The following is a 12,500-nucleotide window of genomic DNA, read 5'->3' as shown; positions in this document are numbered from 1 at the left end:
CCGCTGGTTAGCCGGTTCGCTGGTTAGCCGGTCCGCTGGTTAGCCGGTCTCCTGGTTAGCCGGTCTCCTGGTTAGCGTAGCCTCAACAGTTCCCGCCAGAGTCAGCCGTGCCGATGTTACGGGAACGTAACGAACGAACGAAACGAACGAACGAAGGAAGGCTGCAAACAGAAAGCATCGGTGCACTAAACATGTCAGCTACCCCTCACCCACCACCTTAAAACATGTCATCTTTAAATATCTCATCGAGCACGTGGGCCTGCACAAAATGGACTTTTTACAACAACAAAACAGTCATTTTCCGTCCTTCTCTCCCTATCTGCAAAAACCATATACAGATTAGTATTTTAGCGTCACAGAGAGTAAATTATGCGCTAACCTGGAAAGAACAACAGAGAGTATTTCATTCCACAACACAGACTCATCAACAGCGTTAAATAATGATTTATTACCTCAAAAGCCTATGATTGTACTCTCAATGGAAGCAAAGTCCGCTTCCTCCCTGGACCAGCCTCTGTTCGTCAACAGTGACCAAAAACGTCCAGAACCCCTTGTCGAATCCTTATGCGAAAGCCATCGCCGACGAAGGAAAGTTGACGACTTGTCCTCAGCAAAATACGTGGCAGGGAGAAAGGAAAAACTAGTGGAAGTTCCCCTAGAGTGCCGAATATAATACTCGGTGAAAAACCATCATACTCTAGAAACTGTGTATACGATCCTTCCCCTTCTGCCGCTGGGTGTCAAGTGTGTCGTCCTTGAGTCTCTGACAGACCACCTAGCCAAATACACGTGACTGACCTTGTCACCAAACCAGTCCAGCTATACACAGTTTTGCCTCCCAAGCAGAAAAAGACACGAGAAACTCAATCCGTGAAAATCCCGTGTGCGCTGTCAGCGAAAAACCGTCAGCCCTAGCTATGACAGCAGAAACCTCCACTGTAAAACTCGTGCGATACAAAACATCCGTGCTCGTAGAGCACCGTCAGCAAACTCTGCTGTAACCCAATATCACGCACAGGCGCTTTCTATCATACACGACCAAGAACAGGCACTCCACTGAGTGACACTTTCTTGGTCTCTGTCACCCGATCGTGACACACCTCCCCTCTTCAAGACGAAACCTCGGTTTCGCTCACAGTCATGTTCTCCTCTACAGCCCGAGAGAGAAAGTCAGCTCCAACATTGTTGGCGCCCGGAATGACGCGTACCGTGAATTGGTACGGTTGGAGAATCAACGCCCAGCGCATAAGTCTGGCGTTTGCCAACCTTGCAACCTGAAGATATTGCAGAGGTTGATGGTCCGTCTCCAGACAGAAAGGTCGTCCTCAAGAACGAGCAACCCCTCGTTTCACCCCTGATGACTGCAACCTTCTCTGTCTTCTTGTCTTTGTTCTTCTGGTCTTTGTTCTTCTCCCCGTAGGCTGTCCTCTCTATGTAGGCGCGCAGCAGGTTGGCGTGGTACAGGCGTGCTTTCCCGTGCATCATGATCCTGTAGTCGTTCTGGCCCACTTTCGCTGTCACCTCAAAAGGTCCTTGCCACTGCAGTTGTAGCTTGTTGTGTTTGACAGGTAGAAGTAGCAACACCCGTTCTCCAATCTTGAAGCTGCGCGGCCGTGCCTTGCGGTCGAATCCTCGCGCATAACGCTGTGCTGCTCTTCCCAGGTTCTCTTGAGCCAGTTTGCAGGTCTCTTCAATCCTGTTCCTGAGTTCTACGATGTAGGTCGCTGTCGTCTGCACCTCCTCGTCAGCTTCTTCGTCCGTCCAAGCCTGACGCAGGATAGCCATGGGACCGCGTACCTGTCTGCCGTACAACAACTCAAATGGGGAAAAACCCAAGCTCTCCTGAGGAACCTCGCGGTATGCAAAAAGCAATGCTGGGATGTACCTGTCCCACGTGCGTGGTTTCTCCTGAGCTAGTTTCCTCAGCATGGTCTTCAAGGTGCCATTGAACCTTTCCACCAGTCCGTTGCACTGAGCATGGTAAGGAGTGGTGAAGTGCTGCTCCAGTGATAGCAGTCGTGCTGCCTCCGCCATCACTCCTCCCGTGAACTGCGTGCCTCTGTCGGTGAGTACCTCTGATGGAATTCCCAGCCGGGACCACATAGTAACCAGAGCCTCAGCTACTCGCGTGGCTTCAATCGATTTCAGAGGGATCGCCTCTGGGTATCGAGTAGCGTAGTCCACCATGGTCAAAATGTATCTGTTTCCGTCCTCAGACGCAGGCAAGATGGGCCCGATGATGTCCACTGCCACCCGACGAAAGGGTTCGTCGATGAGCGGCATCTTCTCTAAGGGGACCTTCCTCACCCTTCCTTTGGCAACCACCTTCTGGCACTTATCGCAGGACGCACAGAAACGTCGGACATCCGTGCAGATGCCTGGCCAGTAAAAGTGGCGCCAGACACGATCCGTGGTCTTCTTGGTACCAAGATGACCTCCCAGAATCGAGTCGTGTGCCGTTGCCATGACACCCTCGCGAAACTCGCGAGGCACGACAACCTGTTTGAATGTACCTTCTTGGTTGCTGAACTCACGGTAGAGCAACTTCTTGTCCCTGAGGAACTTTGACCTCCCATGCTTCCCGCTCAGCTTCACCTTCCCCGACTTCGCGTGCTCCCGAGGAGTAGCTAAGGTCGGGTCAGAATCCTGAGCCTTCGCGAGAAGCGCGGGGGTCACGTTCCCCAGGGCAGCTCGTGCAGCAGGTAGGGGTTTGAGAGGTTTGTCCTCTCGCTCCGCCTGTGCCCGCGTGAGCACTGAAATGACGTCGGGAGACCGATAAACGGGAACCTCCCTGGTGACGCCGTCCACAAACTGAACCCGGTTTCCAATGAGCAGGTCGCATGGAGGATCGTCCATGACGACGGCCACAATGGTCCCCGTGAACAACGGGGTTACGACCTTGATCACTGCCGTGTTCAAGTCGTAAGCGTGAGATGCCTCGGCCATTCTCACCCTGATGCTGTCTCCTGTGTAGGCCATAGCTGGAACTAGACTCGCCCGAACCACTATCATGTCTGCCCCTGTGTCCCGCAGACCTTCGCCCTTCACTCCGTTAACGTAGACGTTGCAGTGGGGCTGGAAATGTTTCCTGGAGCACGGAACGCAGAGTTGTGGGATGGTGCATGAGCTCGTGACGTCCCTGAACTCCTCACTGCCAACGAAGTGAACGCCCTTCTGGTCAGCCTGTCTCTTGTGGCAGTCCTTCTTCACGTGGCCCCGCTTGTTGCAGTAGTAACACTGGATGTCAGTTCTGGAACCTGATCCTTTGTGTCCCTGATCGTCCTTGGGTCCTGAAGAACCTGGATTTCCCGATTTTCCCGGCCGTGAGCCTGAAGATTTACCGGAGATCGCCTGGGCGTCCTCGTGTACTCTGATCCAGTCGGCTGCCTCCTGAGTAGTCTTAGGCTGGTGCTCCTGCACGAAGGTCACCACCTCAGGTCGCAGGCTGGACATCAGTTGTTCCATGACTATGAGGTCGGCAAGGTCGTCGACGGTCCAGTTCTTCTCGGCCATCTCCACCCAGCGCCGCAGGTAGAGATTAAGGCGTGCCACAAACTGATGGCTCAGCTCGCCGCTCAGTCTCTTGCTGTTACGCAGACGACGTCGGTAGGCTTCAGCAGTCAGGTTGAAGCGCTGGAGTAACGCCTTCTTAAGTGCCTGATAGTCTCTCGCCTCGTCGTCATCCAAAGCGTTGTAGAGCTGCAATGCGCGTCCTTTCAAGCAGGTGCTAAGGCGGCTAGCCCACGTGGCCTCTTCCCACTTCTGGTCAGATGCAATGCGCTCAAACCGGCGTAAAAAGTCGTCGAGCTCGTCCTTGTCATCGTCGAACGTCGGCAGTCTCGTACGGTCGGCAACAAACGTCGGCGCGCTAGCCTGAGTAAGCGTACCCTTCTCTGCCTGTAGCTTAGCTAGTTCTAGCTGGTGATCGCGTTCGGCCTGTTTGTCCTGTCTGTCACGTTCTGCCTGTCGTTCCCTTTCTTGTCTGTCAAGTTCATCTTTCTCTTTCCGTTCTTGTCTGTCACGTTCGTCTTTCCTTTCCTGTCTGTCTCGTTCTGCCTGTCGTTCCCTTTCTTGTCTGTCAAGTTCGTCCTTCTTGTCCTGTCGGTCACGTTCTTCTTTTCTTGTCAGTCGCTCAAATTCTTCCTTCCGTTCTACTTCTAAGCGTTTTAGAACGCTTCGGGCTCTAACGCGTGCGTCTCGCTCAGTCGGTTGCTCGCTGCCAGGAGTCTCGAAAGTTATTCTCCTCGTAGGAGATCCCCCTGTAGCCATGGTTAGTTTTAGCAAAGCTTTATCACAAAAGTAAGTCTAACGCGGCTATAGCTAGAACACGCGGTGATGAAATCGGTGGATACAAAAATCCAGCAACCGGAAAATGCAGAAGAAAAATCCAAACGGTGTAGAACAAATCGCGTGGCCTACTTTATGGCTGCTTTCTGCGGTGAAACAAAGTGTTTCCCACAGCCGTGGCCTACTTTATCGGCTGCTTTTTGCGGTGAAACAGAGTGTCTCCCACAGCCTTGGTTAGGACAGAAGTCCTCGGACCCTTCCCCCCCAAAATTCCAACAAAGTCAAAATATGGAGAAAAATCCAAGTACAACAAGACGGTAGAAATGTAACCTGTTACAGAATGCGAAACAACAATGTAGAGAAAACTGAGTAAAACGAATAACAAATCCGCTAACCCCGCTCAGCTCTCTGCAACGGAAAACTCTGAACGTACAACAACAAAGATTCACAAACAAAGGAAAGGGAGATAATCACAGTTAGCGCATACAATAACTCACAAATTACAATTTACATTTCCTGCAAGATGTGAATCGCTTAAGGTGTGGTATATGATCAAAACTATACAAAAAAGGGTAGCACCAAGCAGAAAATAAGTCGAGCACTGACGAGATTATCTGCTCTTAGTTCTCCTTAATTGGTGGGTCTTTATCAGTTGGAAATTAACTGAGTAAATCCCGGCTTGGCCCCCATGTGTCACGTTTCAATATATCACTCAAGGTGATTATGAACCGGTTAATTACTACTAATTAACTAACCACACCACGATCCACTCTCGCAGTCATACAATTAAATAGAGTCAACAAAAGTATAAGTTTCAGACGCCTGTTTATGTATAAACTCTCCACCTCCCTCGAGCCTTCACTCAAAATATGTTCCTTTTACGTTCTCAACACGTAAAAAACCAGTGTTCACTGACAAAATGCCAGTAGTATGTAGAAAATTATAGGAACACGCTGAACCCGTGTAAATATAGTTAAATGAGAATGTTCTGTCCGAAAAGCCCTAGTTCGTGCAGGTGTCACACACCCCACGTTGTCACTACTCCAATGAAATCATAGATACGAAAAGACAACGGTGGTCAACGGGGTGCGTACGACATGGTGCACTTAGCTTTATCTCTGCTGCTGCTGCTTAGCCGGTATGCTGGTTAGTCGGTTCGCTGGTTAGCCGGTCCGCTGGTTAGCCGGTTCGCTGGTTAGCCGGTCCGCTGGTTAGCCGGTCTCCTGGTTAGCCGGTCTCCTGGTTAGCGTAGCCTCAACAGTTCCCGCCAGAGTCAGCCGTGCCGATGTTACGGGAACGTAACGAACGAACGAAACGAACGAACGAAGGAAGGCTGCAAACAGAAAGCATCGGTGCACTAAACATGTCAGCTACCCCTCACCCACCACCTTAAAACATGTCATCTTTAAATATCTCATCGAGCACGTGGGCCTGCACAAAATGGACTTTTTACAACAACAAAACAGTCATTTTCCGTCCTTCTCTCCCTATCTGCAAAAACCATATACAGATTAGTATTTTAGCGTCACAGAGAGTAAATTATGCGCTAACCTGGAAAGAACAACAGAGAGTATTTCATTCCACAACACAGACTCATCAACAGCGTTAAATAATGATTTATTACCTCAAAAGCCTATGATTGTACTCTCAATGGAAGCAAAGTCCGCTTCCTCCCTGGACCAGCCTCTGTTCGTCAACAGTGACCAAAAACGTCCAGAACCCCTTGTCGAATCCTTATGCGAAAGCCATCGCCGACGAAGGAAAGTTGACGACTTGTCCTCAGCAAAATACGTGGCAGGGAGAAAGGAAAAACTAGTGGAAGTTCCCCTAGAGTGCCGAATATAATACTCGGTGAAAAACCATCATACTCTAGAAACTGTGTATACGATCCTTCCCCTTCTGCCGCTGGGTGTCAAGTGTGTCGTCCTTGAGTCTCTGACAGACCACCTAGCCAAATACACGTGACTGACCTTGTCACCAAACCAGTCCAGCTATACACAGTTTTGCCTCCCAAGCAGAAAAAGACACGAGAAACTCAATCCGTGAAAATCCCGTGTGCGCTGTCAGCGAAAAACCGTCAGCCCTAGCTATGACAGCAGAAACCTCCACTGTAAAACTCGTGCGATACAAAACATCCGTGCTCGTAGAGCACCGTCAGCAAACTCTGCTGTAACCCAATATCACGCACAGGCGCTTTCTATCATACACGACCAAGAACAGGCACTCCACTGAGTGACACTTTCTTGGTCTCTGTCACCCGATCGTGACACAGAGAGACCATACAATGACAGAGACACCATATAATGACAGAGAGACCATATAATGACAGAGAGACCATATAATGACACAGAGACCATATAATGACAGAGAGACCATACAATGACAGAGAGACCATATAATGACAGAGAGACCATACAATGACAGAGAGACCATACAATGACAGAGAGAGACCATATATTGACAGAGAGACCATATAATGACAGAGAGACCATATAATGACAGAGACACCATACAATGACAGAGAGACCATACAATGACAGAGAGACCATATAATGACAGAGACCATATAATGACAGAGACCATATAATGACAGAGACCATATAATGACAGAGACCATATAATGACACAGAGAGACCATATAATGACAGAGAGACCATATAATGACAGAGAGACCATATAATGACAGAGACCATATAATGACAGAGACCATATAATGACAGAGACCATATAATGACAGAGAGACCATACAATGACAGAGAGACCATACAATGACAGAGAGACCATATAATGACACAGAGAGACCATATAATGACAGAGAGAGACCATATAATGACAGAGAGAGACCATATAATGACAGAGAGACCATATAATGACAGAGACCATATAATGACAGAGAGACCATATAATGACAGAGACCATATAATGACAGAGAGACCATACAATGACAGAGAGACCATATAATGACAGAGAGACCATATAATGACAGAGAGACCATATAATGACAGAGAGACCATATAATGACACAGAGAGACCATATAATGACAGAGACACCATATAATGACACAGAGAGACCATACAATGACAGAGAGACCATATAATGACAGAGAGACCATACAATGACAGAGAGACCATATAATGACAGAGAGACCATACAATGACAGAGAGACCATACAATGACAGAGAGACCATATAATGACAGAGAGAGACCATATAATGACAGAGACACCATATAATGACAGAGAGACCATACAATGACAGAGAGACCATACAATGACAGAGACACCATACAATGACAGAGAGACCATACAATGACAGAGAGACCATACAATGACAGAGACACCATATAATGACAGAGACACCATATAATGACAGAGAGACCATACAATGACAGAGAGACCATACAATGACAGAGAGACCATATAATGACACAGAGACCATATAATGACACAGAGACCATACAATGACAGAGACACCATATAATGACACAGAGACCATATAATGACAGAGACACCATATAATGACACAGAGAGACCATACAATGACAGAGAGACCATATAATGACAGAGAGACCATATAATGACAGAGAGACCATACAATGACAGAGAGACCATACAATGACAGAGAGACCATATAATGACAGAGAGACCATACAATGACAGAGAGACCATATAATGACAGAGAGACCATACAATGACAGAGACCATACAATGACAGAGACCATATAATGACACAGAGAGACCATATAATGACACAGAGAGACCATATAATGACAGAGACCATACAATGACAGAGACCATATAATGACAGAGAGACCATATAATGACAGAGAGACCATATAATGACAGAGACCATATAATGACAGAGACCATATAATGACAGAGACCATATAATGACAGAGAGACCATATAATGACAGAGAGACCATATAATGACAGAGAGACCATATAATGACAGAGAGACCATATAATGACAGAGAGAGACCATACAATGACAGAGAGACCATATAATGACACAGAGAGACCATACAATGACAGAGAGACCATATAATGACAGAGAGAGACCATATAATGACAGAGAGACCATATAATGACAGAGAGACCATATAATGACAGAGAGAGACCATACAATGACAGAGAGACCATACAATGACAGAGAGACCATATAATGACAGAGAGACCATACAATGACAGAGAGACCATACAATGACAGAGAGACCATACAATGACAGAGAGACCATATAATGACAGAGAGACCATATAATGACACAGAGACCATATAATGACAGAGAGACCATACAATGACAGAGACCATACAATGACAGAGAGACCATATAATGACAGAGAGACCATATAATGACAGAGACCATACAATGACAGAGAGACCATATAATGACACAGAGACCATACAATGACAGAGACACCATATAATGACACAGAGACCATATAGTGACAGAGAGAGACCATATAATGACACAGAGACCATATAATGACACAGAGACCATACAATGACAGAGAGACCATATAATGACAGAGAGACCATATAATGACAGAGAGACCATACAATGACAGAGAGACCATATAATGACAGAGAGACCATATAATGACAGAGAGACCATATAATGACAGAGAGACCATATAATGACAGAGAGACCATATAATGACAGAGAGACCATATAATGACAGAGAGACCATATAATGACAGAGAGACCATATAATGACAGAGAGACCATACAATGACAGAGAGACCATATAATGACAGAGAGAGACCATATAATGACAGAGAGAGACCATATAATGACAGAGAGACCATATAATGACAGAGACCATATAATGACAGAGAGAGACCATATAATGACAGAGAGACCATATAATGACACAGAGACCATATAATGACAGAGAGACCATATAATGACACAGAGACCATATAATGACAGAGAGACCATACAATGACAGAGAGACCATATAATGACACAGAGACCATATAATGACACAGAGACCATACAATGACAGAGACACCATATAATGACACAGAGACCATATAATGACACAGAGACCATACAATGACAGAGACACCATATAATGACAGAGAGACCATACAATGACAGAGAGACCATATAATGACAGAGAGAGACCATATAATGACAGAGACACCATATAATGACAGAGACCATATAATGACAGAGACCATATAATGACAGAGAGACCATATAATGACAGAGAGACCATATAATGACAGAGAGACCATATAATGACAGAGAGACCATATAATGACAGAGACCATATAATGACAGAGACCATATAATGACAGAGAGACCATATAATGACAGAGAGACCATATAATGACACAGAGACCATACAATGACAGAGACACCATACAATGACAGAGAGACCATATAATGACAGAGAGACCATATAATGACAGAGACCATACAATGACAGAGAGACCATACAATGACAGAGAGACCATACAATGACAGAGAGACCATATAATGACAGAGAGACCATACAATGACAGAGAGACCATATAATGACAGAGACACCATATAATGACAGAGACACCATATAATGACACAGAGACACCATATAATGACAGAGACCATATAATGACAGAGAGACCATATAATGACAGAGAGACCATACAATGACAGAGAGACCATATAATGACAGAGACACCATATAATGACAGAGAGACCATACAATGACAGAGAGACCATACAATGACAGAGACACCATACAATGACAGAGAGACCATACAATGACAGAGAGACCATACAATGACAGAGAGACCAGCGATAACGTCAAGCAGAGTCCTTGTACTCTTCTCGGGAGCGAACATCCTTCACCCTTATTAAAATGATATTGGTGCTTTTTGTATTCTTTGCTCAAGTCATCAGGTGAAGTGTTAGAGACCATTAACAAGAAACAGAACCTATTATCTTTGTATTTCTGATGATTTACCATGAAACAGGGCAGCGAGAGCGTAAATGAGTTATGGCCGGTGCACGTTTGAACGGAGCAAGGAGGAGAAAAACAATTCTGAATCTTTCACTGCACATTAGACTAAACTAATTTGATTCAACTCAACTCAACTCAACTCAACTCAACTCAACTCAACTCAACTCAACAACGAGCTTTAAGCCGAATCGCATACACAGGCAAAACTATCGACGTGAAAATACAAGTTGTATCAACTTCAGATACTGAACTCTGACTGTGGATACATTGAACTCTCGTAACAATAAACTGAACTCGTAAATTGATACACTGAGCTATGATATAGAAAGACTGAACTCGTAAATTGATACACTGAGCTATGATATAGAAAGACTGACCTCGTAAATTGATACACTGAGCTATGATATAGAAAGACTGACCTCCGATATGGAAAAGCATGAACTAATAATATGATCAGATTGAAGTTTAACGAAAATTGGCGACATACTGATTTCTGATAGAAAATGACCTAACTCTGATTTGGTTATATTGAATAATATTGTGGATAAGCGTATTGACTCCACTAAGGATGTGCTTTACGCTGATATGGATAAACTGAACTTGCATATGGATACGCTGAACTAAATTGGATATACTGACCTCTAGTATGAATATACTGAACTTTAATATGTATACACTGAACTTGAATAAGGATATACTGAGCTCTGATAAGGATATTCTGACCTCTGATATGGATATACTGAACTTGAATAAGGATATACTGAGCTCTGACATGCATGTATTGAAACCTGATAGCGATACACTGACATGAATGTCACGCCCACAGGAGAGACGAGACGGAAGGAGGAGAAGGACGAGCCTCACCCCTCCCTGCTGCGCGTGCTGTCACGACTGGTGGGCCCCTGGCTGGTGGTGGGCTTCGTGCAGAAAGTGCTGTCTGACGCCTTCCTCGTCCTGAGTCCTGTGCTGCTCGGGTCAGTGGGCAACTAGTAATATTATTATTTAATAATAGTGGAAAGCTAGCAGCAAGAGAGTCGCGCTACCCAGGTGTGTGCGTGTTTAGGTGTAATCAGCCACCTTCACTTGTTGCAGAATGACCGAGGTCTTTTACGTGCTACTGCGGTGACACGGGGGAGGGACATAGGCACCTTTTTGAAGTCTGCTCATGAAGTTGACACGTGTCCGTCACTGCCGGGATTCGAACCTGCGACCTATTGTAGTGATCTTATCATTATTATGATTATCATTAACCTCTCGTGCCCCAAAAAACACGGTGACGTTTCAGTTGTGATCTTATCATTATAATAATTATCTTTAACCTCTCGTGTCCCAACACAACTGACACACCAGGTGTGTGACGGGGATGATGATAGCAAGACACGAGAGGCTAAAGATAATTATGATAATGATAAGATCACTACTGAAAGTAACGGGGATGATGAAGGCAACACAGGGCGGCAATATGCATGTGTCTACCTCAGTTGATCACGTGTGTTCTGTGTCTCTTCACCCTAACTATCTGTTTTTCTACAGACTCCTGATAGACTACGCGTCTGCAGAGGACTCGGCGAGTGACTGGCACGGCTACGTGTTGGCGCTGCTCATGTTCGTGGCTCAGATGATCAAGTCCGTGCTCTTCAACTTCAGCTTCTGGTCGTCCCAGCTGGCCGGCATGCAGCTCAAGACCATCCTCATCGCAGCCATCTACAAGAAGGTCAGTGGATCCTGTACAGAGAAAGGTCAGTGGATCCTGTACAGAGAAAGGTCAGTGGATCCTGTACAGAGAAAGGTCAGTGGATCCTGTACAGAGAAACCTGTACAGAGAAAGGTCAGTTGATCCTATACAGAGAAGGTCAGTGGATCCTGTACAGAGAAAGGTCAGTGGATCCTGTACAGAGAAAGGTCAGTGGATCTTGTAGAGAGTAAGGTCAGTGGATCCTGTACAGAGAAAGGTCAGTGGATCCTGTACAGAGAAAGGTCAGTGGATCCTGTACAGAGAAAGGTCAGTGGATCCTATACAGAGAAAAGTCAGTGGATCCTGTACAGAGAAAGGTCAGTGGATCCTGTACAGAGAAAGGTCAGTGGATCCTGTACAGAGAAAGGTCAGTGGATCCTGTACAGAGAAGGTCAGTGGATCCTGTACAGAGAAAGGTCAGTGGATCCTGTACAGAGAAAGGTCAGTGGATCTTGTAGAGAGTAAGGTCATTGGATCCTGTACAGATCCTGGGGGAGAGATCGTCATGTCACGTGATCTGTGTTG

The 12,500-nt window shown here is 45.9% G+C and overlaps 1 protein-coding gene across 1 annotated transcript in view; it reads left to right on the top strand.

Moving 5' to 3' along the window:
* LOC138974456 (multidrug resistance-associated protein 1-like) overlaps positions 1-12,500 on the top strand; it is a 45,452-nt gene that overhangs the window by 2,856 nt on the left and 30,096 nt on the right. Inside the window, exons 3-4 of the mRNA XM_070347173.1 lie at positions 11,067-11,214; positions 11,774-11,954. Coding sequence (XP_070203274.1) covers positions 11,067-11,214; positions 11,774-11,954 — 329 coding nt within the window. The remainder of the gene's footprint in view (positions 1-11,066; positions 11,215-11,773; positions 11,955-12,500) is intronic.

The sequence above is a fragment of the Littorina saxatilis genome, linkage group LG8 (assembly GCF_037325665.1).
Source record: "Littorina saxatilis isolate snail1 linkage group LG8, US_GU_Lsax_2.0, whole genome shotgun sequence".
In the NCBI taxonomy this organism is placed as follows: Eukaryota; Metazoa; Mollusca; class Gastropoda; order Littorinimorpha; family Littorinidae; genus Littorina; species Littorina saxatilis.
This window is presented reverse-complemented; position numbering and strand designations above follow the sequence as displayed.